Source organism: Aspergillus brasiliensis (genome assembly GCF_001889945.1).
Source record: "Aspergillus brasiliensis CBS 101740 unplaced genomic scaffold ASPBRscaffold_3, whole genome shotgun sequence".
Taxonomy (NCBI): domain Eukaryota; kingdom Fungi; phylum Ascomycota; class Eurotiomycetes; order Eurotiales; family Aspergillaceae; genus Aspergillus; species Aspergillus brasiliensis.
In genome coordinates this window covers 627,737-655,184 of record NW_027137444.1, presented here as the reverse complement: position 1 = coordinate 655,184, position 27,448 = coordinate 627,737, and the positions used below count along the sequence as shown (strand labels likewise).

The window sequence follows — 27,448 nt, the reverse complement described above, 5'->3', positions numbered from 1 at the left end:
CTGCTTGTTCACGGCTTCGTGCTCTCCATTGCGCCCGGGGAACTGACCCTTCGCTTTTGCCCCCACTATTTAGCGGCTTCGAAGATGCTGTCTGCTCCGGTTAAGTCCGCCAAGCGCATCTCGTCCCTGTTTTCCCTGGGGTCCAACAGGGATAGCTCTATTCCATCATCGCCTGCATCTCCGAACCTTCCGAAACCCTCCTCCCCCGACCAGCTGCCGCAGGATGCACGCCCTCGAAGCGCCTCCCGACCCATTCGTGCAGTCTCCAACCCTCAAAGCGACTACACAGACGCCCGGACGCCCGTATCCCCCATCCCCAACGATGGCTTCGACTTGGATGAACCGCTGCAGCCACCCCCGTCGCTACTGGCGGTAAACCAGGATCTGGCCAACAGCGCTCCCAACTCACCAGATGGCAGACCCCAGAGTAGAGGTCGGGGCAGAAGTGGCAGTCGACCCTCCAGTGCCGCGGGTCTCTTTGTACCCGGTTCAGGCCCCGATTCGCGACCGGGAACCCCTTCCTCGAAGAGACGAAGCTGGATGCCCGGACGGGCGCGTGCGAGCTCTGTAGATCCTCGACCGGCCACCACCACCACTGCGGGGCCTAATGCCTGGATTGCCGGGTTGGAGCAGAAGATCCTTTACGATCTGGAGCCTTTGGCACGAGGAGACCAGGTACGTACTGAATTTGCCCTTTGAGCTGTGTTGTGCGAAAACGCTACAGGGGCGAATTTTCCCCCAATGCTTCGCGATTTCCTGTGACTAAATATACCCTTCCTTCGCTAGATCCCCGAACTCTGGAACGAGAGTGGTGATACCTACGTTTACCTGTTTCCCCAGAACACCGGCAGACCTGCTTCCTTCAAAGTCCACCGCACGGTCTTCGTTGAGTCACCATCACTCCGCGATTTGGCCGTGAGCAACGATGTCAGGAACATGAATGGCCTCGAGCAACAGACTCGCACAATGTCGTTGAGCAGCCCCGTGGCTGGTCCGGGTTCGCCTCCGTTGACACCCCAGGATCCGTTGGCCGAGAATGACAACGACAGCTCCGGTAGCAGGAGAATGGCGTACATGGAGGATGACGGCCAGGATGAATTCCAGGAGTTCCATCTCTATCTTCCAATTCCCTTGAACAGTGATGTGTCCAGCCCCAGTAGCCGGATTTCGCAGGAGGACTCCGAAACCCTCCTCCTGTTCCGAAACCTGTTCGCCTTCCTATTGGGACAATCTTTGATCGCCACCCCCCGGTCACCCTCGCTTTTTTCGATCTTCATGGACGTTGCTACGCTGCTGTCCCGGTTCGAGTTCTCCAACTTCGATCATACCAACTTTGGAGAGACAGCAACTACCAGTTTTGGAAACTACTGCGAGGAGCTGAGACTAGCTGACGTACGGAAGAGTCGCGAGAAAACCATCGAGGCTATTGTTCTTGGAGAACGACTCCGCTTCTTCCCGCTCTACCTGGAGGGATTTGTACACGGAGTCGGTAAGCTGGACGAACTGAAGCAGTTGAGAAGCCCCAAGTATGGCCTCATCAGCCCCGTCACTCAGAAGCGACTGGAACGAGGCTTCATCGACCTGGACACTCGTCTCCGTGTCTTGTACAGTAAGCTGGATGACTTCGACTTCCCCTCGGTGTTCTCCGGTTTTGCCAACTCGGCTACTTCGGCCGAAAGCAAGGTCGTGCGGTTCAAGAACTGGAAGATCGCATTCATGGAGTTTCGGCGGTTCACCATGCAGTACTACCGGCAGAAGTACGGCTCGTGGCCCCCCAAAGCACGGTCCAAGAAGAATCAGTTCGAAGAGAGCGGTCTCAACCGCCAGGTTGTCCGGGATCTTTACAATGACTTTGCCAACCTCTACGACATGCTGGTCGATCGCAACTCCCTAACCACTCGGACAGTGGACATGGCTGCGGAAGCATCTGAAACGTCGGATCCCGATGAGATGATGACGCGGGCTCTCCGACAGGTCATGAGCGAGTACGATCGGAGTACACCTCCCGTCCAGCCACCAATTCCTTTTGACATTCCGCAGTACCCCTCACTGCAGGCCCTGGAGCGGAAGCCGATGGATGCGAAGAAGGAGGCCAAGAAGAAGACGAAGAAGCTCAAGGACGCAGACATCAACGCTGTCCTCATGGACTCGTACACTCGAGAGGCCATGAAGCCCACCCCGTTCATCGAGGCCTTCATGCAGTTCGAGCGTCGATGCGCTCACGGAAAGAATGTCAACGACATGATCGATTTCCGGTGTGGCCAGTGGATCTTCCTCTACTGTGTCATCCAATCGCTGCCCCTTGTCGTCGTTGATGTCCAGGACGTCAAGTACGTGGACGGAGTGGAGTACTTCCTCTGTATTGCCCCTCGTGGCGGTGCGCCCTGGATTCAAAGCGACAGCAAGACGGCGCGCAGTTGGTTTGGTGTCGCAGGTGGAGCTGGTGTTGTTAGTCTGCCTTCTGACGTTGTCATCAACGGAGTAGAGGGTATCTACCGACGCAGTCACTGCTGGCAAGTGGCCGAGCAGTGGGCGGAGAAAGATGCCATCTTGGCCCCTCCGACCATTGAAGATCCATATGACAATGAGTCGTCGCTTTCTTCCCCTTACCAAGCGCAACAGTCGTCGGCAGATTCGTCGTCCGAACAGCCGCAGCCGCAGCAGCTACAACAGCAGCAGGGACAAGGGACTCCTCTAATGAGCCCCACTGGCCTTACACCGCCGCCGGCTATTCCCCGACTGAACTCTCCTGGTATGAACCGGAGGACGGAACATCGTCATTCGATCTACCCCGGCCTCGAGGCTCTGCCGCTTCCCATGGGCGTAGCACCGATGGATGCCCCTGCTCGGCCCATCAGTCGGTTCAACCCCAACATGAGTTTCGACGACATCCTCAAGCAGGTTCCCAACCAGAAGAAGAAATAAAAAAAAGTGCTGCATCTTTCGCGCGCGCGTGTGTGTATAATGTCTCTTAAGGGGACCTGAGCATTTTGCGTCCCCTTGTTTTCAGCTGTTCTCCGATCTTTGTTCTCTATTTTCTCTATTCTTTTCCCCCTCCACTGCATTACTAACCATGGTCGTTTCCAGCTTCTGTGTTCTGTCGTCCTTGCACTTTTCTTTCTTGTTTCTATTGTCAATTTTCCTACCACTCGTAATGGGCGCGCACAAGTGACTTTGAAGCAAAAGGCTGGAACGGCGTAAATGAGCATCTATCTGAATCTTTTCCCGGGTCAGAATTGACAGGCAGGACATGGCCGAATGTTTGATATTAGGCAGCATGCACGCATTGGACCGATGACATTGGAAGCATGACTCTGTTTTTCTTTTTTGATTATTTTCCTTCCTCCACCATCTCTGCCACGTCCCTCCTTCGATCGCATAGCCTGGCTTCGCTCCCTTGCCTTGTGCTTTTCTTTTGGCCGATATTCTTTCCATTGCCCTCGATGACGGTGAAGGACAGCCCCATTTGTGGTTATTTACTATTAGTCACTCCTAGAAGGGATAGAGATAATAGGTCCATGTGGGACTGATTAATATAGTGTACCTCTTTCGGTGATGATTGGGTTATGACAGGAAGCCGTCCAAATATTGCAACAAGAGTAATCGAAACAAACACCTATTCAGCTTGCTTCTTTTTCTCGCTGTGGTGGTATAGGATAACTACGTAGTATTTCGCGATTGGGGTGGTGTTTTACGCTCATGTCGAGTCCGTAGTTGATGCTCAGCTATCATATAGAGTTCACATTCATCCTAGGTGTCATTGCCAGTATATATTTGTCCTAGATGCATAAATGTGTATACAAACACTTCATCTACTGGTTTCCAAATCAAGCCATTGGCCATCATGCTACAGAAGTACGGATGCATGAAACGCCCAAGAAGTTGTATCAACAAAGCGATAGTTACTACGAAGAAGATGAAAAATATTTTCGGACATAGTCTCATTGAATCCTCTCTATGCTATAATCATTCTACAGTGGTAGGATAGTTGCTTGAGCTGAGAAAAGAATGTATGAGATTCAAGGGGTACCGCGGTATGTGGGCCCATCCCCCATTCCTTCTGTTGTCTGCCCTTGCCTTTATTTTACAAATGAATTGAAGTAGATTTTCTTTCTTAATTATTCATTTGGACTATGCGAATTACATCTATTCTTGTTGTCTTGAATGATAATGCTAGTTTTGTTTATTTACAAGGTAGATTCTCCTACGGATACCAGTAGATAGTAGTTTTCCCCGGGCGGGTCATGAATAGTAGAACCACGGTTGGTGCATCGTGCACGGGATTTATTGAACCGTCCGATTGAGTTTCGATGCTACCAGTGTCAATATTGCTTGTTTGGGCTGGATTCGGGAGATATTTTGGTCATAATCTCCTCTCCATAGGTTTCCTTGAATAATCCCTGATGAGATGCTGAGATTGTGATTGTGATATCCATTGTCACATTGTACGGCTTGGGAGAAAGTGCTTGTCACGTGTATTGTGACATGAGTTGATGGATCGTTTCATCTTCCTCTTCTTCTTCATCTTCGTCGTCGATTCAATTACTGTCGGCGAGGTTTGACGAGAGAAATGCAATCGACCGTTAATATGCAAAATGCTGCAGAAACGATTAGTTTACTTCTGTCATTTTCAGATTTCAGGATGTCAACGAGAAGTATGATCCAAGGACACTGCATGCACCCAGACGCCTGTCGGGGTTCTGCCCACCCAGGAACAACACTATGGCTAGTGAATGACCCCTGCCATCCCAATTCTTAAGAGCGAGAGACGCTACACTAAGCACTAAAGACAGCCCGCGGTGGAGACATCTAGGCCCATCCTTCTCCAGACGGTCTTGAAGATCGCTCGTATCGCGTGCGGCTCTGGCCAGTGAAATGTATCGCCGTCAGCCTTTTCTACCACTAGCGGCTGACACTTTTTACCCTGCAAAACTTTTTGAACGTTCCTCCACCTCTCCTTCTCGTTAATCCTGCCCAGAGGTATGGGATAATGAGCAGCAGGAACCCCCGGGGTCTTCTGCACTAACTGAACTATGTCCAGATCACGGTCTAGTATGGCGAGCGATGGGCACGATCGTCTGGAGCCGCGACTGCTGCGAGCAGCCGAGAGCGACCAGGTCGAGGCCCTGCAACACGTCGTGGAACTGGCCCGCGACCATGGCCAGCTCAGCGACAACTTCCTGCGAATCGGTCTCATGCGCAGCTGTGAGCGGGGATCGATCGCAGCGACTCAATTCCTCCTAGCTCTGGGCGCAAAGACCGACGTCGCCAATAACCGTCCTTCACCGCTCCTACGCGCTGTCGAGCGCAACCACGTTCGCATCGTGCAGCTCCTGTTGGATTATGGCGCGTCGCCGGAGACAACGGACAAGGAAGGTCGGACTGCATTGATGACGGCAGCATGGAAAAATCACTGGCATGTACTCCACCTTCTCATATCGCGTGGTGCAGACGCCAATGCGAAGGATCAGAAGAAAAGGAATGTCTTGCACAACTTGGCCGCGGATAAGCAATGCGATTGGGGCGAGGATGTCATCGAGCTGTTGCTTCGCACAAGCTGCAAGTTAGACGGGGTTTCAGGGCAAGATGAATTGGGTCGCACCCCTTTGCATTGGGCCTGCGCGACGGGTAAACTACGCTTCGCAGAGATGCTTCTTGCCCGACCGGAGGGGCCAATCGCAGATGTGAACGCGATGGACTTCAGGAGCAAGACCCCCCTCCATATTGCTGTGGCCCATGGCCGCGATGATATTGTTCAACTTCTGCTCCGGCATAAAGCAGATGTCAACGCGAGGAGTGACGGGGGCTGGACGCCTCTTCACAACGCCTGCGACAAAGGATCTGAATTGATCGTGCGCATACTTTTGAGGGAAGGGGCCCAGATCAACAGCCAACTACTGAATGGTATCACACCACTGCATCTGGCGGCGCAGGCAGGCCATCGGGAGGTTGTCGAATGCTTGATGGAAGACGAGAATCTGAAGGCTAGAATCCGCGACAATTTTGGCAGCACGCCTTTCTTGCGAGCAGCCCAGTTCAAGCGCCGGGATATTGTGTCGCTTCTGGCCCCCTTCAACAATGTTGATGCGCTTACAAAGGAAGCGAAAGGGGCGTGCGAAGCTTTCGAAGCTACCATTGTGGACTTTGGCAACTTCCACAACGAAAACCGAGTGAAGAAGACATCAGTCTACAACCTGCTCTACGGCCGCGATCCCGAAAACCCGCGCAAACAAGCTTTTAACACATTGCCAGCCGACAGTCGAGCGACCGACTTTCGTTGGATTCACCTTCCGGCTAATAACCTTACCTGGGTCGAAGCTTTGCTCACTAAATCGTTTATCGAGGAAGGGGCCCATGATGTGGAGAGCTTCAAGGGTCTTGAAAGGTCGTTTCGATATCAACACCGCGGACAAAGAATCCATTCTCACTTTATGCGACCATTGTGTCAAAGTACTCCTCGCGCAGTACGACTCCGGGAGGAGGATAGTTCGGAAGAGAAAGAGATGGTTTCTCCCCAGATTCTGTTGAATGGGCAGTCCCTTGAAGCGCCGAAATCTCCAGGAGAGGGAGGCAGCCCGAGAGGCCGGAAACCGAAAGCACAAAGCACGAGGGGCGATCGGTCGGATACTAATCAGTATGATGACAGTGGCCCCCCTGGAAAGAAAGGAAAGAACACGACAAAGCACAGCAAGAGCGGAGGATTGAAAAAGCCAGACCCCAGGAACCAATCCATTGTCGCTCATGAGAGACATCGGCCAGTGCTCTCACTGTGTAAGGAACAAGCCCACACTACTTGCAATGTGTGCATGTTTATGCCATACTTGCATTTTGAAACGGATGAGCGGAGGAGGCAGATGCAGGAAGCGATCAAACGGGCTGAGACGCGCAACTTTGCTCGCCCAGGTCTTACACGAACTCCTACGAGAGATGAGCTTCTGATCAGGGCGCACCTAGCGTCATCCACCTCTTCGCTACATATCCGACGCACGTTGGATCAGTTCTTCTACCCCAATATCGACACGCAGACTCGGGACCAGGATCAGGTCGTTTATCGCTATCAGACGAAGGGGCAAGGCAGCGAACGCTCCTGGGCCGAGCCCAAGATCTTCATGGTGGACCAATTGTGGATGTGGATTGTGGGTACGAATTTGATTGTGACCAGTTTCCCTCAGCGGTGGGATCAGCCTAAGAATGACCCTCTCAATGTTCTCGACGGCATCATTGAAGACATCAATTCCAAGACTCGGGAGCCGGTACGGTCCGTTTACGACCTGGCTATCATTATCACTACCCGCTGCTCTGGCGTGTTCGACCGTCACCGCATGGGAGACGAGGAGTATCAATTCCTGGATATGTTTGAGGCCTCGATCGGTGTGGCCACGGACCGGGAGACTGTACTCTTCAATCGGTTCAACCGGGCATCAGCGCAGGCATCGGACTGGCTGAAGAACCACCGCAAGCTTAGCCGCTTCGCGAGGGATCCGCTCACCAAGGGTGAGCCGACCGAGAACAGCTTTGACCGGTTTCTGAAAGAAGAAGATGAGGAGGATGAGCAGCCCCTCTTTGTGGACAATTTGCTAGATATCGGCCAAGAGACTGAGCTCCTCTCGGAGGCCAAGGATATCCGTGACGAGCTAAACATGATCCGAACGGTCTTGCAACACCAGCAAAATGTTCTTCTCGATTTCCAGGAGGCTATTTGTGAGATTTACTACGGACAGCAGCGGTCACAGTATGAGGTCAAGAAGCGGTTCAAGGAACAGCAGCGCACGATCGATATGCACCTGAAGGATATTGATCGGATGGACAAACAAGCCGAACGGATTTACTCTTCCATTACAGATCTGCTGGACCTCAAGCAGAAACATGCCAACGCGTTCGAGGCACGTTTCGCCCGTGATCAAGCGGCCGGAACAACGCGCCAGGGAAAGATCATGATGGTCTTCACTATTGTTACGATCATCTTCCTCCCATTGTCTTTTATCACTTCTGTCTTCGCAATCAACATGGCCGATTTCGAAGGGGAAAACGAGCTTCATCTGCCGTATGTGGCCAAGTACACGTTTGGCATTGGCTTTGCCATCTCTATTCCCTTGATATTGGTTGCGTTGTCTGTTGATGACATCGGAGACGTCTGCCAAGAAGGCATTCGACGAATACGCCGGTGGATATCGCAGAAGAAGGCGGCTGAGTCTTCTGATATGCAGGACAATCCCAGACCGACGGCGTTTGAGATCGAGAAGATCCTCAGTGCTCGTCGGTCTCGGAAAAGCGTGGACATGGACACGGACTTTGCAGGCAGCCTGCTTCCTGTGTCGACGCGAGGGACCACTCGGACAGTGCTGTCCCGTGGATGATTTGAGTTGACGATACAAATGACCGAGACGATTGATGAGTTTATGATTTTGTGTAGATAGATAAGAGCTATAGGTGTGGATCAGATCATGCCACTCGGCGAATTGACGTAACTGCTTGGAATTTGTCTCTGAATGGCATGACAGCGTTCATCTCTCCGTGAAGGTATAATAGTTTCCGTCGGCCCAGTTGCTCTCATGGACCCCATGTTGGCGATACTGTATTCTCTCGTCAAGTGTTCTTCCATTCAGCGCGCTCATCACATGACTGCCTGCGTTTCTCACCTCTATTTCTCATCTTCTCTCACTTCAGCTACTTCCCACTCCTTCTCTCACTCTTCTCTCGCGTCACTCGCCGTCCATCATGGACTTCAACCATCTCATCCGTCCCACATGTACGTGCACATGCCTTTCCGAAACTTTCCACCTTTCCACTCCATTCCGCCGACATCGCATGTGTCCGAACTCCGAATAGCCAAAGTGGACAACATCCACTTTTCTCGGGCAATCCCGGTTGCAAATCTTTTCAGGGGCCAGACCGGCAATCCAAATAAGGTTGAAGATCCCTATACTTAGAACGGGAGATGCAGATGCCGAGCCGATGCTCCAGATCGTTCAACAATAAATCCTATCGTTCCGGACGAGATCTTCCATGTGCCATCGGACGGAACCGGGCGTACCAACCGTGACTCACATGTGGACCAGATCGACCACCATGTCTACATGTCTGCGATGGAGTAAAATGAGGTGACGATAGGAGGATACGTCTCGGAAAAAGGAAATATGCCTATCAAAGGGAATATCCGTGACGCGCCGTTCCGGGCCATCCACCGTTCGCCGGAAATGATATCATCATGTGCTCAGCACCAGCCCTGACCCGACAATGAGCTTCGCATCGCATATCTACACTTTATCTGCTGTTATCCAGCTCGAATTTCGCCAGAGAAGGGCTCAATCCTTACAGAGTGACTGAAAATTGCTGCTCTGCGTCTTCAATGGCACAATGAGGCTACCAGGCCACTTCGTCGCTTGCAAGCGTCCATCCTCCCTCCTCACCTCCGTCTCCCGCTCCAGCATAAAGCCCAGAGCCATCACCAGACCTCTCGCGACACAGATCAGTCACTCTACCGCATTTCGCGAAGAGCACGACAAAGAACGCGTTGTCATTCTCGGCTCCGGCTGGGGCGGCTACAACCTCTCTCGCAAGCTCTCCCCGCATAAATACAACCCCATCATCATCTCCCCAAGATCATACTTCGTCTTCACTCCTCTCCTCACCGATGCCGCCGGCGGCTCCTTAGACTTCTCCCACATTGTCGAACCAGTTCGCGACCCCCATTCAAAGGTTGACTTCATCCAAGCCGCCGCGCGATCCGTCAACTTCGCCGACAAAACCATCACCTGCGAAGCCACCGTCGTGAAAAGCGGCGTGACCGAGACACCCCGAACCAGCGAGGACGAGGAAGTCCAACTAAATGCCACCCAATCTACCAGTCGCAATCGCACCTGGGAAACCGGCGAGACATTCACCATCCCCTACGATAAACTCGTTATCTCCGTCGGTACCGTCTCCAAGACCTTCAAAACCCCTGGCGTGCGCGAAAACGCTCTTTTCTTCAAAGACATCGGAGATGCACGCAAAGTCCGTCGTCGTGTGCGAGAATGCTTCGAACTCGCCGTCCTCCCCACCACCTCCCCAGAGCTCCGCTCCCACCTCCTTCATTTCGCCATAGTCGGCGCCGGCCCAACAGGCACCGAACTCGCCGCCTCATTGCGCGACTTCATCGCAAAGGACCTCGTCGCCCTGTACCCTGGACTCAAAGGTATCCCTAGAATCACCCTCTACGACATCGCCCCAAAAGTCCTCTCCATGTTCGACGAGAAACTCTCCCAATACGCCATGGACACCATGCAGAAGGAAGGCATCGAGATCAAACCCTCCCACCACGTCCAGAGTCTCCGATGGGGCGAGCCCGGCGCCGAACCACCCTACGAAATGGACCCTAAGCGCTGCCTCACCCTCACCACAGAGGAAGAAGGCGAAGTCGGCGTCGGCATGTGCGTCTGGGCTACAGGGAACGCAATGAACAAGTTCGTCCGCGACGCCCTAACAACCGTCGACGAGTATCCTACCAACTCTGCCCGCCTGATATCTACTACATCCTCCAACCCATCTAACACCCAACCAACCACCCCCGACTCCGCAACAACCTGGCACGTCAAGAAAGCCCCCAAAGTCGGCGCCCTCCTCGTCGACGGTCACCTCCGCGTCCAGCTCGAATCCGACAACGAAGCAAACCCCCAAACCGCAATCCTTCAAGACGTCTACGCCCTCGGCGACAACGCCATGCCCGAAACCGGCGCTCCCCCCGCCACCGCGCAGGCGACCTTCCAAGAAGCGAAATGGCTGGCGACGCGGCTGAACAAAGATGACTTTGCGACGGCGCCGCCCTTCTCGTTCCGGAATATGGGGACGTTGGCGTATATCGGCGATGCGAAGGCGCTGATGCAGATCCCACATGATAAGGATGATGGAGGGAGGTACTTGCCGGAGGGATTGACGGGTCGGATGGCGTGGGTGGTGTGGAACTCGGCGTATTTGACCATGAGTATTAGTTGGAGGAATAAGTTGAGGGTTGGGTTTCGGTGGTTGTTGAATCAGATCTTTGGGAGGGATGTTTCGAGGTATTAACCTCTTTTTTTACCTCCCCTCTCTCTAGCTTCAGTGTATAGGTAGTATGCATCTATCTATATACAGGTATACATCTAAAGCAGATGAATGGCAATCTATCTATAGCTTCGCCGTATCCTTAATAGCCTCAGACTTAGAATAGAACTCCTTCACAGCCCGATCAACTACCCCCATCGCCATAACCAGCTCATACTCATGCAATCTAGGCGTAATAACCTGCACACTGAGCGGCGAATCAAGGTATACGCGTCTATCGACGAGTTTCTCGTCCCCTGTATCCATCCACTAAGTCAGCACAACACCTCAAACGAAAAAAAGAAAAGAAGTACTAGTAAATTAAAGAAAAGGGGGTGGGTGGGACATACACAACTCCCTATTCTTCCTATCCCAGCTCCCTATCACGGGATTCTTCATCTCCCTCCCCACTTCCAAATCCTCCATCTTCACCTTCCGCACCGGCACAACTCCAGCTGGATAATCCAACAGTACCCAGGAAGAGGTATACCCGACGGCATTGTACTTGTCGTGTTCAGGGACAGGGTGCGGTGCTACGGGGTGGATGATGGCGTCGATCTTTCTCTCTTTTCTCTCGGCATTGCTATTATCCTTGGGTGAGGTATATGTCCACAGGCTCATCATCTCGCGCTCGACTTGTGCACGTTGGTGCTGGAGCTCGCATAAGTCGGGGACTGTGAGTGGGTTGCGGCGCTTGGTGCGGCCCTGGAGCCAGGGGATTAGGGGTTCGTTGGTCTGGTCGAGGAGGTCGTGCATGAGGTTGCCGCCGTCGATGCCCATGAGTTTGTTGGCGATGTTTTGGCATTTGCGGAGGGCGGGAGGAGTGGGGAGGTCAATGAGTTCGATGGATGTGTTGTGGTTGTGCTGGAGTATGGATGCAACTTCGTTGAGGATATTGCGAATAGGCGGGAGGGGTTCAACGAGACCGTCGGTACGGAGGATTCCAATGGTAAGTTTTTGCTTTGTAGCTGGGGCTGCAGCCGGGTTTGGTGTTAGGGCATATGGTCCCCAGTGGCCCGGTATACAGTCCTCTCCGAATAGCTCTGCCCGCGGCACAATCTCCGCCAAGGCTAGCCCTATGTCTTCGACGGAGTGGCCCATCACTCCGGCCACGGGCTGCAATGCGATGCGATTCTTCGCTGGTAGATGCCCCCTCTCTTGCTGTCCGCCGTAGGGGATTCGGCCTTGGCTGGGCTTGAAGCCGTATTTGCCCACGCACATGGGCGGGATGCGTACGCTGCCGCCGATGTCGGTGCCGAAGCTGAGGGTGGTGCCGCGGAGGGCTAGGAGGGCAGCTTCGCCGCCGGTGCTGCCGCCAACGGTTAGGCGGCGGTTGAGGGGGTTCATGGTGCGGCCGAAGAGGTGGTTAGCGGTGTCGAGGGTGGAGACGGTTTGGGGGACGTTGGTCTTGGTGATGATGATGGCACCGAGGGATTGGAGGAGGGTGACTAGGTCGGCGTCCTTGGTGGAGGGGTGGAAGGCGAGAGCGGCGAGACCGTTGGTTGCGTCGACGCCGGTGATGTGGAAGGTGTCTTTGACGGAGATGGGGAGGCCGTGGAGCGGGCCGATGGGGGTGTTGGTGGTGCGGATATGGGCGTCGAGAGTGCGGGCTCGGGCGAGAGCTTGGTTGAAGAGAGGCTCGGAGAGACAGCGGGTGAGCTGTTGAGCAATGGCGGCGCGCTGAGAATATGCAGAGTCAGAGATGTGCTATTCATCGATATGGAGGGCGTGAGGGGAGAATGGGAGAGACCTTGCAGAACGCGCGGGTGACTTCCTCCGCGGTGAGGCGTTTGGAGTGAAGTTCTGTCAGGAGGGAACGGATGTCGTAGTCTTCAGTGATGTGCAGCTCCTGAGTAGTGAGTAGACCGCAAGTTCGTGGAATATCAACGACATTGATGCTCTCGCTGTAGGAAGGGTTGGTGACGGAGTCGGCGACGGAAAGCATCCCCGCGGGGATTTGCGAGGCTTTGAGACGCCATTCTGGGGGGATGAGCGATTCCAAGTGCTGCTGCTTGCGAGCTGCGATAGACTGATAGTCGGACATTGTTGCTCCTTAGCTCTGTTGGATACGAATTTAGTGAATTATCTTTTGGGGAGAAATAGAGACAAGAATCGTGTTGATGATACTTAAGTGGAATGCGGAGAAGCAACGCAGCCGAGGCCCGATTCCACGTGAGGGGATGCCATCTATAGCAGTAGTAAGTAAGTATGGCATATCCGGCACCGAATACATCGACAAAGAGAACACTCCTTCGGGGTCAGCCGAGGGCATAATAGCCAACTCAAAAGAAGAAGTGGCAGGCACCGTCCACGTGGGACGCAGGTAACTAGACAAACAACTGGACGGGAGACATGGTATTATCAGCCGCCTCAGGTGTCGAGATAGCTGGTGATCAGCGACATTCACACATCTCCACCGTCTTTAAGGAAGGGTACGCGTGTGAGTGAAGGGCAATAAGATAATCCAGGGTCATCACAGGAGAATTCTACAAAAAAAGGATTAGTAGGAAAAAAAAGTGAATGAAACTCGTCAGCGACAGGATTCGAACCTGTGCACGCGAACGTATCAGATTTCGAATCTGACGCCTTAACCACTCGGCCACACTGACTAATACGATGTCTTTTTTGACGTTGATTTGCTTCCTCAACAGGTTGGCCTAGGCGTAGACGAAAGTTTTTGACATCAATTCTCCTAGCCATGCTAACTGAACTAACTACATCTTACAGTATCTCAAGGTATAATCCTTGAATCTTATCATTGTTATCAACTAAATATATCGAGAATCCTAGAAGATAGTTGTAAAGATATCTTCCTCCTCCTTGGGCAGCACACCTGCTGTCGGTAGGCCAGAGAGATATATATCGCTAGCTAGTACTCAAGCTGACGGAGCAACAAATGTCTCAACATCATCATACTGGAGTCACCTACCGTGAACCGGAACATGAATCCACTCAAACATTTAGTATATGTTATAGCAGACTCGAACTCTACCTCAAGAGGCCCTGCCTCATAAGAGGTCTTGAATGACGGAATCTGGTACGTTCGCGTGCACAGCCGAACCCTGTCGCTGACGATTTAAAATCAATTTTTAGCTCCGTTATCTTCTTTTTTCTATCATTATCATTACTACTACTACTAATATTTCTCAATATTATCTGATATATTTATCTTTATGCTATTTCAGTTCATATTTCCTTGTTATTTGACAGTATCACCTGCTTTCACGTCACTGGGTCAAAGTAAGGAAACACCTTGAAGCGATACAGATTAGCAGTAGGTTTGAATAGATGATAAATATAGCCGGTTGTCTTCCAGGCCCGGATAGATACATGAGTAGTTCGAAGGGGTAGCAGAAGATCCAATCCATCATTTATAAACCGATGTACCATGGAGTTTGATGATACGAGTAACAGCGAAGGGTAACATCGAAAGTAGGATAGAGCAGCGATAGTAGTAGCAGAGGCATATGAAAGCAAAGCAAAGCAAAGCAAAGCAAAGCGAGCACCTGACTTTTACGAATGCATCCCTCCATCAGTGTGAAAATGTTGTGTCGAATCATTTGGCTCTCGACTTGACCTTCCGAACCACCAGGGTTGCCGTATCCCTTCTTCCACCCTTGGATGCCCGTCATTTTCGGGTTCTGGGGCGGAATTTGGACGTGATCTTGTTACCACCTGTTATTTTATCATCTGAGGTGTTAAGACGTTGACGAGTGATAGTCACAAATCACGGCGGCCTCATCAACGATCTCATTCGCGATCTTGAGAAACAAGGAGTGATTGCGAGGGAAGTTATATCTTGACATCGGATGCAAATCCTACATTGAGTAAGCCAATTATAATTTATATTTTGAGAGATAAAAAGAAGACTCACCATACATTTGGTTGATGTCAAATGACAGGAATACTAAGAGAGAACCCAGGTGCTGCTAATGGGTCCTGCCAGTATTATCTGCTGCCGGTCTCTTCTAGAAGACAGTGGATTTCGGGGACTTCGTGAGGGAAATCATTAACTCTGGGAATTCGGAGAGAGCCTGTTCAATCGTATTACTTCTAAGAAGACCGTGTTCCCTTATCAAGTCGATGTCGAATCCCCCGCATCGGGCCCTGTCACTGCCTCCACGAAGACTGGCACCGTCGATGACCACATCCGTCGCCATGATGCCTGTTCGTGCAAAATCCAACACCTCCGCAACATGTGACTAACTAAGATTCACGCAGGGTGGGCCGATGCAATGCACAATATGTGTTGCCAGCCTTTGTGAAGCCCCTATTCGGTTCGCAAAAAACAACTTCCTGAGGCTTCATTATACCAACATACAAATATGTGGCAATGTCGATAGCGAACACAATCCTGCTGCAAGAACAAAGGGCCGGCGTCGCTAGTCAAACAGCTCCTCCACTGATTGAGGACGAGGTTCTTCAGCTTGGCTCCATATCAGCTTCAGCAGGATTGCAACTATATGCCCTGGTTGAAGGGAAGTCTGAGAATAATCCCACACTCATATCCCCAGCCATGAAACTCCAGCAGGACGTCGTAGTTGTCCTGCATTTACCGACATATATCTGCACCTCGCATCCTTCCCGAGGACCTTGTCTGTTTCGGCAGGCTCTCTGAGTTGGTCGGAATCGAATAGCGGATGCTCACAGTTGGCAAGGTTATTGGGTTGTGCGTTTGACTGCATTTTGGCTACTTGTTCGAACAGAAGGACCATCGATACTTTTTGAGGAATGACAGCGAAGTAAGACTTGTTGTTTGACCACTAGAAGCGAACACAAAGTAGCGGCTGTTCTTGAGATGCTAGACCTGCATAGATCTACAGACGAAGGTCACACTCGCCGCCATGGTGCCTAGTAAGCATGTCGTCTCCAGCCCGACGAATTTTCTTGGTGAACCCGAACTGTTCTAAGTATCGTCGAGCGTCCTTGCAGCAGTAGGTCAGACAGAAAGCTTGCTGAGGACAGGATTTAGCACTGGCTCTTTGATGGAACCCTCGCGCAGTTGCTCGAAAGTCAGAGCGTCTCGGATGACAACAGATTCATTAGTGAAGTTGAGCACCTCCCAGTAGCTTTGAAAAGGAATTGCTTTTGTCAAGGACACGAAGATTGCGCTAGTATGACGGCACAATCAGATACAAAACGATGATTGGGCTTCCAAGTAATTCAGCATTCGTTATGCAAAACGAGGATTTGTGCGCATCTTTCAAGTCTCGCTCGTACTGACTGCTTTTCCCTGCGGCTCTCAGCAGCTGCATTTCTCCGGTGTCGACAGGTGTTTAGCCGTTAGTGTCATCACGAGAAACGACGGACATTGGTCGCTCCAGCTTCCCTGCTACGAAGAATGTGGCAGGTACGGCTATCTCCTGCTGGCCTGGATACTGCGTGGGATGAAATGCCCAAGGGAAGGCTGACTTGGTGTGGTTGCCTTTGACTGAGTGCCGGATGTTGTATGCGCATCTTGTAAAGGTGGCTGGTTATGAAGTCCATGATCTGGTGCCGATGTCGATGGGTGTCTGTCGTATCTACAGAATAGTTAGTACAGCCCCGAGGAGCATGCCTTTGTTGGGAACATATACCGAATCGAGGCGAGCACCGGAAGGCCCAAAGTAGCAATCTTCAGTCACCGCGCAATGTGTTCCGGTGAACTGGCCAAAGACGATGCTAGGGTCACCGCCAAAACATCAGCCGGAGGAAGTTGATGGTGGCTCAGGGGCCAAGTTAGTGATCAATCAAGGGGTCGTAGTCTGGAGCGCATCGCATCACTCGTTGCCGTCTGTCGTTGTCATATGTGAATGATTTGGTCGTGACAGACCCGCCGAGCCTCCATCAGTATTCTACGACCAGTCAACATGACTATCGTAGTACTGATCGATCATTCGAGTCCACGCAAGGAACTTGGCTCGTTCGGCATCACTGAGCAAGTCAACGAACCTCGTCTCCGAGATTCCAGGATAAACCTGCTTGGCGTTGAAGTTCGGCGACATCAACTGGCTTGCATTCAAAACAGCAACCAGTTGCCAACGTGGCCGCCAAGTATCATCCGCCGCCGTCTTCTTCCAGAACAGTGTGAATTGCGGCGATTTGTGATGGCTCATCATGGAGGACACCATTGCCTCCAGAAATCCGTTCAGATACGTCAAGATGTTTCTGGCTCTTGGTTTCTCGAAACACGCCATTAAGCGGGTGTAAGGGTAAGCACTTGGGAGCGTTGGATGCAGGGGCAACATCGTGACCACCGGGGCACTAGTAGTGTAGTTGGCCCGAGGTACCATGTCATGATTTATATAGATGTAGCGTTGTCACTCAGAGATTGCATACAAAGGGGTTGCCAGACGGCCAGACTCTCGCCTAAGTAGGCTGCACTCTTGCCCATGTAGACTGCGACTGGGCAGCCGTTGCGGTCTCCCCATCATTTTCTGGACTGCCACCCACAAGGACATGAGCACCTTTGCTTGCGATCACTAATAGCCGCCCTGAAATTAGGATGCCGCACATGGTTCAGAACAGTAGGATACGTAGGCATTGCTGCCAGGGCACGGGAGAGCTCAAGTAGTAAGGATTAGGACTGAGGAGGGAAGAGAAGAAGAAAAATAGGGCTTCTCGTGAAGCCGGATGACAATGTCAACTTTCTCATATAAGCATTGTATCGCACATGTGAGAGATGTTCGAAGGGTAGTCTTCACATTGAGAGGCATTCCCAAGAAATGGGAATGGTCATGGTAATCGTCAAGGCCGTTGGAACGGCAACATGTATCCGACATGGGTCATCGTGGGATATGAGTGTCTATGGGCTGTCAGTCGCAACGAAGCAGACACTTGGGCAGTCAAGAGGATAGACTGACTGTTTGAGACACGGCAAATTGGTCCATGAACATTTGCACCGAGAAAGAAGCCGAAGATGAGATGATTGAGGTTGACGAGGACGAAACCTCCGCGATACCGGGGACCGCAGGAGAAAAGATCCCTGATAAGAATACTCCAACTCAGAATATAAGAGCTGAAAGCTTCGAGGAGCAGGAAATCAAGTAAAAGGCTCAGCGAAGATGTCAGTGACACTAACGCCGCAGTTCCTAGACCACAGCAGTTCGGGCTCAGCGACTTGAATGCTGTACCCAGGGCATCCTCGTGTGGCCAATGAAGCTATTTCTCCAAAACAGATGACAACATGCAAATTCAATGCCACTTTGATCCACCTTAGTAGGCCTGCGGAAGAGAAAACTGGATGACTGTCTCGTCATCTTGGAAGCAACCGGTTCCCCATTGGTATGTCCTTGGCCACATCGAGACTCGCATGTCCTCCCTACTTTGGTACTAATATCCTCATTCCCGCTCCGATACCAATAGCCGTCCCAGATTCGCCCGGTATCCTCCCAAGATTTCATTCAAAGTCACGCAGTATGGACCCAGCCACGGAATCTCAGCTTCGTCTTCGGTCGCAGGTGGCTCCGGGGCGATAATTTCCAATGGATTGAAACATTCCCGCGGAGACACCGCCAGGATTATCAAGCGGAGACGATACGCTTGGGACGCTCATATTGTAGATGGCAGTTCGTCCGGTGGCGTTCAAAATCTCCACATGCATGTCAAGAAGTCGGTTAAATCCTGGTCCGTGAGAAGTCACAGGACTGTCATCTCAGTGCAAGGCTTTGATAGTGAAGTTCCAGCCTTACATCCGCGCCTAACCTCTGCTTTGGAAATTGGAAAGCCCACGAGGCGTCCTTCTATTGCTCGTTTCGTAGTCCAGCAGCCATAGAGGCGACAGTTGTGGTCGATGGCGAATTTCCAGCGTCGTCCCAAAGTCAATGGCGACTGCTCCTCTGCTGTACAGAGATACAGTGTTGCAACTCGTGGGAATGTACTCAAATGGGACGGTATGAATTTACGACAATATCGTGATCTAAAGACTGTCATCAGTAATGTCTCCATAGAATCCGGGTGTGTCACGTACGGCATCATTGCTCTGCCCATAACCTCTTCGGGCTTGTCCTTGCGCTTCCCACGTATCCCATACGTTAAAAAGCTCCATAGCTTACTGGAGACTCTGAATCGCATCGTGGAGAATTCGGAGTCCCTTCGGGTGTAGCTCTCCTAGCTACGAGAAACCTGGAACAAGCCGAGGTGCATCACGTCATGTCGCCTGGTGCGCTCATGGCATCCGGCTTAGTTTCAAGCACCCTGGTGTCATCTTCAGCGGTTTTTCTCTTACTGCGAATGGATGCATAAAGCTGGGAGTTCGGCAAACGTACCTCGAAAGTGAAGATTGGGCGACGAGAGATACCGTCCTGATATGTAGAACAATAATGTAAAGGAAGCAACACAAGGAAGGCCTGTCGGCGTATATCTTGTCGTCATACGAACAAAAAACTCAAAGAGACCAGCACCCCAAGATGGGCGCTGTGGCAAAAAAGAAGAAAAAGAAGGAGAGACTGGGCACAACCCCCGGCACTTGTACGCTACGTCGGCATGGAGTCTAGGAATGGATGCTGTCCCAGCTCTCGAAACGGGGGAAGTCCTCTGCTTCTTGGTGAACGCAGAGCCTACAGCCCCAAGCTCGTGGCAGGCACGATAAGCGAGCTTCATCTCCAGGCTGGTTGCTAGCACAGGGGTAGAAAGGTCGTCAACTTCGTCGGATGGAGAAGGCAACGTGTATCAAGGGCCCAGGCTGTTGCATGATGCAGGTCGATGCCCAAGGCTCAATCACGCCCCGGGATGGTCGACTTGACGCTCTCTCCCAATAGGAAGTTGACAAATCAGAAAGGCTCGAGGTTAATCGAGCAAGTCGCCTTGTGTCCGTTGGAAAATCAGACTACGAGGCTATGTCGATGGGTTTGGGAGATGACAACGAGTCTGGTGCAATTCACAAAAGGATTCAGGAAATTGCTGTATATACTAGTACCACTAGTAGTAAGGGATGGGTATATAAAAAGAGACTGTTGCTGGATCAAGCGTATATGTAGGAGTAGTATCTACCGAAAGGAACGAAGAAAAGGCAATATGGGTGATGGGTGGGAGAGAGGACGCTCCCAGTATATATAGCGTTTTAAGAGGTAGATAGTACTAATTACCGGTTATAGAATCTCCAGATGACTGCTTTTGTTTCTGGTGGCACAGGGTAGCATTCCTTCTTTGCCACCAACAGAAGCAGAGGTCCAGACAGCAGCCTGATGCGGTAATCCGTTTGTAAGAAGATTCTCTCCTATCCATGTTCAACCATCAGGCCATTCCTACATTTCAGCCATCGTACTTCAGTCCAATCATCGATTACAATCGTGCCAAATGCTCCCCCCCATCAATGGGAATCACAGCTCCATTGATATGGCTTGCTGCCCGACTAACCAGAAACACCATCACTCCCGCAATGTCCTCCTTTCTGCCCAGCCTTCTGTTTGGCGACCTTCGTTCCAGACCCTCCAGTCCTCCCTTGATATTGATCAGCCCATTCGCCATCTTGGACGGGAAGAACCCTGGCGCGACGGCGTTACACAGGATATGTCGGGGGCCCAAATCGACCGCCAAGTTCCGAATGAGATGCATCACGGCTGCCTTGGAGGCCGAGTAACTGAAGGTTGCATGGCGGCCTAGACTGCCCGGTTTGATGCCTGCGACGGAGCCCGTCACGATCACCCGCGATGGGTCATCGTGGGTGGCCCGTGCCGTCAGCAGGGGAGTGAATTTCTGGATGGTGTAGAAGACGCTCTTCACATTCAGGTCCATGACCTTGCTGAACTTGTCCTCCGGGTAGGTGTCGAATTTCTCGCCCCATGTTGCACCGGCGTTGGCGATGAGGATGTCGAGATGGGAGGTGGTCTTGGAGACCTCTGCGACGAGACGGTCCAGCTCCTCCATATTAGCGTTGTCGGCGGGGACGGCGATGGCGGTGGCGTGCGGGGGTTTGTTGGGGAGAGCGTTTAGGGCCGCAACGGCTTCGGCGCAGGCAGACGCCTTGCGGGAGGTGATGTAGACTTTGGAACAGCCCGATTGGAGGAGACTATGTGATTTGGAGAGGGTCAATGTTTGGACTTGGGAGAGATCCTAGTTCATTCTGGGGGCGATTGTTTCTGTCATACATACCCACTGGCGGTGTGCAGACCTAGACCGCGAGAGCCCCCAGTGACGAGGGCCACCTTTCCCTCCAGGGAGAAGATGGTAGGGAAGTTGTCCAACTGGACCTGTTCAGAGGCAGACATGATGAGTGAATGACGGGGGGTGTGGAAAGCTATGACGAGGGCAGAGTGAGACGATGCTACAGAAGTTATCTATCTCCACCCTTGCTTGGTTGCCGACCAGCCTCCGAGGCTGTTGCATCTTAACCCCGCACGGTATTATGCTGTCTTGCTGATCTTGCCTTTTCTAGTGTCAACTATCTACAGGATACTGATAAATTACCACCTTACTCCTTGTAGATAATTAATTTGCTGCTTCTGGTTAGCCTGGAAATAGAGGGAAGTATGAATGATGAGGGGATGCTGATTGGCCGGTGCAGATACACTGCATCTGCTGCATCCAGATGGATGGAAAGGGAAGGCCAGCCTCCAGTCCATTTACTACCTACGACTGAGAGACTTCTCTTACAGGTTGTGCACTCAGCGAAGATCTCCCAAAGAGGAGGGTTCTTTTGTGATACCATATAATGTATTCCCACACTCTCTGATCACAGCCAATGACGAGGATCAAAACCTGCTCAATCGTGCGCAGCAAGGTCCCCATCTGGACACCCTCCCCCCACACCTCGGATTGGTGGGAAGCAAGTACCTTGTAGGACGACAATGCCTCACGATGTCGTGATAGCTAGACTACCCCTCTTCTGCTCTTCATTCTTGTTTCATCTATCATCTCTCCTGTTCTTCCCTTCATCAACATCACAACCATCTCAACCTATCCCACAGATACCAACCCCAGTTCAGCTAAACCAGCCAATATGACTACCAAATACACCCTCCCCGACCTCCCCTACGACTACGATGTAAGCCTTTCCCCCTCTAAATAATCTACAAAGCTCATTCTCATCGTTATAACAGGCCCTCGAACCCATCATCTCCAAGCAAATCATGGAACTTCACCACAAGAAGCACCACCAAACCTACGTGAACAACCTCAATGCGGCCCTCGCCTCTCAAGCTTCCGCTCTCGACAGCAACGACATCACCCAGCTCATCAGCATCCAGCAGAAGCTCAAATTCAACGGCGGCGGCCACATCAACCACTCCCTGTTCTGGAAGAACCTGGCCCCCTATGACTCCCCAGCCACTCAGCTGGAGCGATCCGCCCCGACCCTCAAGGGTGCCATCGAGAAGCAGTGGGGATCGGTCAAGAACTTCACAGATGCATTCGAGACGGTGCTGCTCGGAATCCAGGGCAGCGGATGGGGCTGGCTGGTGAGTTCGGGGAAGAAGGGATTCCTTGAGATTGTCACGACGAAGGATCAGGATCCGGTGACGGGACCAATTCCGGTGTTTGGGGTGGATATGTGGGAGCATGCTTATTATCTGCAGGTGCGTACTCTTCCCCTATTCCACTTTGCATTGAACCATACTAATCATGATGATGATGATGTGGTGATGTAGTACCTGAACAACAAGGCCTCTTACGTGCAGAACATCTGGAAGGTGATCAACTGGGAAGAAGCGGAGCATCGGTATCTAAATGGGACGGAGGGACTGGGTTCCCTGAAGTTGTAGTTGGTAGCCTCTGTGATCTGTGATTATGTACCTACCAAGACTGTCCATAACAGATTGATTGAATGATTTATTCCTTCCTTCCTCCATAGTACCTCTACCATATAACAAATACCAACTATGCAGAATAATAGTATGAGTGAAAGAGTCTAACTAATCATACCCCACCACACCCCTCCCCATATCCACAATCCCATCTCCAATCCCATCATAACCATCCATCCCAACCCCAACCCTCACACACCTCCCCACAATCCCCCTCTCTGAAACCCCCAACTCCAACCTCTCCGGCAAAGTCACCTCGAACTCTCCACCACCACCATCACCTCCTTCTTGCCTCTTTATTGGTAATCTGAAATAATGTAATGGAGGAGATGTAGTATTCTCCGCCGTGAGATCGCCGTATTTCCTATATAGTAGCATGAATCATCAATACCCATTACAATTCACGAAAAGACTATGAATAAGGTGGAATAGGAGGGAATCATACTCAATCCGCACATGCACCGCCGCACTCTCCTGGAAGGATCTGCGTATGAGAGGATCTGAGATGCGGAAGAGAGCTTTCGTCTTATCCCCTAGTGCCAGGGTATCTGGATCTGGGTCTGCGTGTGTTGTGTTTTTGAAGAAGAGGGAATAGGATGCATTCGATGATGGCGATGATGTAGAATCTTCTGAAAATGAGGATGAAATTGATGAAGATGATGATGATGAAGAGGAAGAGGAAGAAGAAGGGAAAATAACAGCGATGAGAGAGCCAGAGCTTGGACGTGAGGGACCGCACATCTTGCTTCTCGCTTCTTGCTTCTTTGAATATGTCTGTAGATGAGTCTTTGGGTGTTTTTGTATACTGTACTGGGAGAGAGGTTTTGTATAGTTTGGTGGCGTGGTGTATGTATGTTTGAGAAGAGAAGAAGGGGATACAGGAAGAATGATATACAGTGTTCTGTTTATGGGATTAGAAGGGGGCTTCCTACGGCTTACTATGTCTATGGTGCTCAGCCCCCAAGGTACATCCACAGATAGATACCTAGATGCCCCCAAGGTAGTAACTGGAAGAAGATGCTCAAATGTGCGCATCTGTGGCTGTGGGGCGCCACAGACAATGGGAGTGGGGCAGTGGATCACCCAATCAGGGCTTGAGGATCTACTGAATGGAATAAAGAATGGGAAACATTATGAGGGAGTTTGCGGGGATTTCTAGTCTACAGTAAATTTAGAACAAAACAAATACAGAGTCCCAAAAGCATTTAGGTGGCTAAGCATGCGCTCTAATTGATACCATACATATCTCTAACAATGTCTACAACCATTTATGTGCTACTCACCCGCACGGGGTGTGCCTCGGTGTTGAACACAAATTGGTTCCCGCTGCCGGGCTGCACCTGCCAGGCCGCATCTTCCGCAAACGCCATGTACGAGTACTTCATCACCTCAGCAAACAGGAAACTCTCCTGGTTGTCGTACCGGCTGCCGCCGTTGGCCGCGTTGACGTCCGTCAGACCGGAAAACCCAGAGTCGGTGCGGCAGTAGTCGTAGACTGCGCTGAATGCGCTCCAGATCCATTCCCGGTACTGGTACCATGGTTAGTGACTATTGACCCAGAACGAAGGAGCTCAAACTTACCGTTTCCTGCCCGGTAACTCTCCAGGCATAGTAGAAACTCTCAATCACTTCCGGGCGCAAAATGTATGCGCCACTAGTAATGTAGAATCCAGCTTTCTCGTAGAGCGACTGCTGGCTCGAGGGAATATCGCTGGTATCCCAGCTGAACGACTCCGGACCGATGCCCGTCAACGTCGAGTTGTATGTATCATGGCACCCGCTCACCAGGTCCAGGCCGAAATTAATGAAATCCGTCCGGTTCAGCACGGTGCCTCCCAGCAGGAAGCTACCTCCGTCGAAGCAAGTCAAGTGCTGAGAGCTCAATCCCAAAGTTCCGTTGTTGTAGGAGGCCAGGAAGGTCAGGTCCGGGCGGGACGAGGGGTGCGACGCCAGATGCTGCATGGTCGACTGCGCCGCAGCCACCCAGCGGTCCTTGTAGAGGCCGAACCGCTTGGGGTCGTACACGTACATCTTGATCAGGTACTCGTAGTAAGAATCATCACCGCCATTCCAGCTCACCTGCGCATCCGTGAACTGTCCATTGCTGATGTTGATGTTGCTTCCAACCAATCCGGGGAATGGCTCCGCAGACTTGGGCTGTGGGTTGAGGAGGTAAGACTCAGCCTTTTGGCTCAGGTCGGCATATGTAGTATCACCCGTCAGATCAGACAGCCGGGTCCATTCCAATACCAGTGTACCGGTCACAGCCAGACCGTTGGTCGTGGCCCCATCATTCCCCCCTGAGGTGATGTTGAGATTGTTATACGGAACGCCCGAGGGTGTGTCGAAGGCGAATTTGAGAACGTCGGCAAGGTTCTTCGATTGAGTTAGGAGCACGTCGACCTTCGACGAGTCTTGCACCAGATCGGACACGGGCCCCTTCAGCAGGTCATATCCGGACAGCATGCCACCCAGGTAACGGATGGTGGTCTCGAAGAGGCTCACGGTGGTGTTTGTCTTGGAGTAGTCAATCTTGGCCACGTGGTCCAGGATCTGATTGACAATGGTGGCATTGCCCATGACCACTGCCGTGGAGAGTGCATCCACAGCCGATGCGCCCCATCCATTCCGGGAGTCACCATAGCCATTCGAGACGGGGTGCAGCTCGTCATGAGGGAACGCGTATTGGAGGTAACCATCCCAGGCGTGCGAGAAGGCCGCCTTGATGGCATCTGCGCGCGTTTGGGTGGTGTCGGAACCACTGCGCAGGATGGGCTGGGTGGACCCAATGTGAGGATAAGCGGCAGACGGACTGACGAGGGTCAAGGCCGTCAGGGACCAGGAAAGCGAGGGGAGATGCATGGTTTGGCGAAATGAGTGACAACCGAGTGAGCAGACTCGAAATAAAAACCAAACCGGTCTTGCACAGACAACGGAAACAGGACGCAAGAATGAGAGCACGCCAACAAGCGGACGGAATCGGGTATAAATAAGACGATCAACCGGCTAAAGAATGCGGAGAAGCGACGGGATCAGGCTGAGATGGGGGAGGGAGTTATGCTGCAATCGGCAAAGCTGCAGCCATTCAGGAGACCCGCAGACTACAACTACTTTAGTCCTCCATCACAGACACAGAAGTGTTTTGAATGCAATGACGGCACAGGGGAAAGATGGAATTGCCCTCCGGCACCCAACCTGGCCCTGGAGTTTCCCAAACAGGCAAGGCAGCCAGCAGTCCCTGGTTCCTGGGCGGGACCATGCCCCAGTGCGCTAAGCTGCTTCGGGTCCACTCCCGCCGATCTGGGCCTCCGATTGGTGGCCAGACATGCACCCTCCCCTGCAAGGGTGGATCCCTCTGCTGGTCCCCGAGGGGTATTCCTGATGGGATCGGTACTTGTTCCTGGCTGGCCGTGCAGGCAATTCAGCAGGTACTCCGTCCACACTTCATGCCCATCAGATACTTCCGGGGTGGGCACTTAATTTAACTCGAGACTTGGCGAGGTGCCACAGTCACATCGCGATGGCCAGTCTTCAGTCGATCATTCGGGCAGGTCAGTCCGCACAGCAGATGATGAGGATGGGCAGATGATCGCCCTGATATTCGGAGACCTCGGATATAACTAGTTAACTAGTGGAAAGTAGGTTTGAATCGGAAAAGCCAAAAGTGATCGCCTGGATTAGAGGCTAGTATGTCTGGGCCGTTCTCGATACGGTTAGATCCAGCCATATAATAATTTGATTGTTCCTGTCTTACGCGAGCTGCATCAGATGCTTGCCTTGACAAGGTGTCCCTGGGGTTGGTCATGGGCTGATATCCCCAGATATCCCCACTTTCAAGTGTGAAATTCCCTCAAGATCGGGGGGTCCTCGGCTGTGTGGTTAGAGTTTACTACTATATCAGGTCACCAGTCGACCTGCAGCAACATGGCATGTGCTTTCAAGGTGCAAGTAACTCACATGGACGCCGACAGCAGCGTCTAGAATATGAGAACTGCAGGAGCAGATTTGGCCACCAGTTTTATTGAATCTTTTGCTTGTACTAGAAATGAAGGCGATTTGCTCACGCCTCCCTGGAATGGGATAATCAAGGGTCAAAGACCCTTGATCACTTTCCAGCAGGAGCTACGGTACTGCCTTAGAACTTCACCCCCGGAATACTTACTGTACGTTGACTGAAGACATTAGCTTGCTTCGCTTCTCCCAATACAAGATCAAGAGACACTGGTACTGGTTGGTTATCAATGCTATCAATACTGATGCCGCCAAGAGTGATAGTCTGTCAACCATATCCGCGAGGTTGGCTCATTGTACCTGTCTTCATCACTTTAGATCGACCTGCTGAAATAGTCTCAAATGAAGTGATGTGCTGCGAAGGGGCACTGGAAAGGACTGTCAGATTATGATCAAGACATGCTGGCTGCAAGTTAACAGCTTGCTCTGTGGTGAGTGTAGTCGAACTGTTGACATCGAGGAGTAGGAGTAGCTAATAGTGCGCCCGATCGGCATTGGAGCCGACCGAATGCGGGATGGAATGCCGCCAGTCAACATGTGGAGGTGACAGGCAGCACGATCAGAGGATATTCGCCCATTCATTTGAAGCTGCATAGTAATTCCTCCGAGATTGTATCGGCCCGTAGTTAGCGGACAGAATCAGTTGTTGGTATTCA

At 51.8% G+C, this 27,448-nt stretch overlaps 10 protein-coding genes and 1 non-coding gene across 11 annotated transcripts; 6 read left to right on the top strand and 5 right to left on the bottom strand.

Moving 5' to 3' along the window:
* Positions 1-84: 84 nt before the first annotated feature.
* ASPBRDRAFT_52463 (uncharacterized protein) lies at positions 85-2,925 on the top strand (the record flags this gene model as incomplete). Its single annotated transcript, XM_067626906.1, has 2 exons — positions 85-675; positions 787-2,925. 2 exons carry the CDS (start codon positions 85-87, stop codon positions 2,923-2,925), a joined length of 2,730 nt encoding a protein of 909 aa, XP_067481584.1.
* A 5,530-nt stretch (positions 2,926-8,455) lies between these two features.
* On the top strand, positions 8,456-9,144 carry ASPBRDRAFT_445744 (uncharacterized protein). Its single transcript, XM_067625230.1, has one exon. The coding sequence runs from the start codon at positions 8,553-8,555 to the stop codon at positions 8,928-8,930; it is 378 nt and encodes a 125-aa protein (XP_067481583.1). The 5' UTR covers positions 8,456-8,552; the 3' UTR covers positions 8,931-9,144.
* Positions 9,134-11,214, top strand: ASPBRDRAFT_445726 (putative pyridine nucleotide-disulfide oxidoreductase). The gene has a single exon (XM_067625229.1). The coding sequence runs from the start codon at positions 9,358-9,360 to the stop codon at positions 11,044-11,046; it is 1,689 nt and encodes a 562-aa protein (XP_067481582.1). The 5' UTR covers positions 9,134-9,357; the 3' UTR covers positions 11,047-11,214.
* On the bottom strand, positions 11,146-13,105 carry ASPBRDRAFT_193059 (putative general amidase; the record flags this gene model as incomplete). The annotated part of the gene is made up of 3 exons (XM_067620558.1): positions 11,146-11,318; positions 11,412-12,741; positions 12,812-13,105. The coding sequence occupies 3 exons, from the start codon at positions 13,103-13,105 to the stop codon at positions 11,146-11,148; spliced, it is 1,797 nt and encodes a 598-aa protein (XP_067481581.1).
* A 484-nt stretch (positions 13,106-13,589) lies between these two features.
* On the bottom strand, positions 13,590-13,670 carry ASPBRDRAFT_t60. Its single transcript has one exon. It is a non-coding gene; the product is annotated as a tRNA-Ser (tRNA).
* Positions 13,671-16,895: 3,225 nt separating this feature from the next.
* ASPBRDRAFT_193058 (uncharacterized protein) lies at positions 16,896-17,288 on the bottom strand (the record flags this gene model as incomplete). Its single annotated transcript, XM_067620557.1, has 1 exon — positions 16,896-17,288. One exon carries the CDS (start codon positions 17,286-17,288, stop codon positions 16,896-16,898), a length of 393 nt encoding a protein of 130 aa, XP_067481580.1.
* A 2,781-nt stretch (positions 17,289-20,069) lies between these two features.
* ASPBRDRAFT_39462 (oxidoreductase, short-chain dehydrogenase/reductase family) lies at positions 20,070-21,272 on the bottom strand. The gene is made up of 2 exons (XM_067624152.1): positions 21,133-21,272; positions 20,070-21,049 (listed from the first exon to the last, which is right to left on the bottom strand). The coding sequence occupies exons 1-2, from the start codon at positions 21,246-21,248 to the stop codon at positions 20,323-20,325; spliced, it is 843 nt and encodes a 280-aa protein (XP_067481579.1). The 5' UTR covers positions 21,249-21,272; the 3' UTR covers positions 20,070-20,322.
* A 349-nt stretch (positions 21,273-21,621) lies between these two features.
* On the top strand, positions 21,622-23,085 carry ASPBRDRAFT_39460 (superoxide dismutase). Its single transcript, XM_067624151.1, has 3 exons — positions 21,622-22,024; positions 22,080-22,553; positions 22,626-23,085. Exons 1-3 carry the CDS (start codon positions 21,980-21,982, stop codon positions 22,737-22,739), a joined length of 633 nt encoding a protein of 210 aa, XP_067481578.1. The 5' UTR covers positions 21,622-21,979; the 3' UTR covers positions 22,740-23,085.
* An 80-nt stretch (positions 23,086-23,165) lies between these two features.
* Positions 23,166-25,643, bottom strand: ASPBRDRAFT_27362 (glycoside hydrolase family 47 protein; the record flags this gene model as incomplete). Its single annotated transcript, XM_067622363.1, has 4 exons — positions 23,166-23,591; positions 23,721-23,822; positions 24,065-24,310; positions 24,363-25,643. The coding sequence occupies 4 exons, from the start codon at positions 25,641-25,643 to the stop codon at positions 23,166-23,168; spliced, it is 2,055 nt and encodes a 684-aa protein (XP_067481577.1).
* A 90-nt stretch (positions 25,644-25,733) lies between these two features.
* ASPBRDRAFT_445417 (uncharacterized protein) lies at positions 25,734-26,562 on the top strand. The gene is made up of 2 exons (XM_067625221.1): positions 25,734-26,332; positions 26,424-26,562. The coding sequence occupies exon 1, from the start codon at positions 25,824-25,826 to the stop codon at positions 26,259-26,261; it is 438 nt and encodes a 145-aa protein (XP_067481576.1). The 5' UTR covers positions 25,734-25,823; the 3' UTR covers positions 26,262-26,332; positions 26,424-26,562.
* A 114-nt stretch (positions 26,563-26,676) lies between these two features.
* On the top strand, positions 26,677-27,431 carry ASPBRDRAFT_445365 (uncharacterized protein). The gene is made up of 4 exons (XM_067625219.1): positions 26,677-26,908; positions 26,967-27,077; positions 27,141-27,223; positions 27,293-27,431. Exons 1-4 carry the CDS (start codon positions 26,766-26,768, stop codon positions 27,337-27,339), a joined length of 384 nt encoding a protein of 127 aa, XP_067481575.1. The 5' UTR covers positions 26,677-26,765; the 3' UTR covers positions 27,340-27,431.
* The last annotated feature ends 17 nt before the right edge of the window (positions 27,432-27,448 follow it).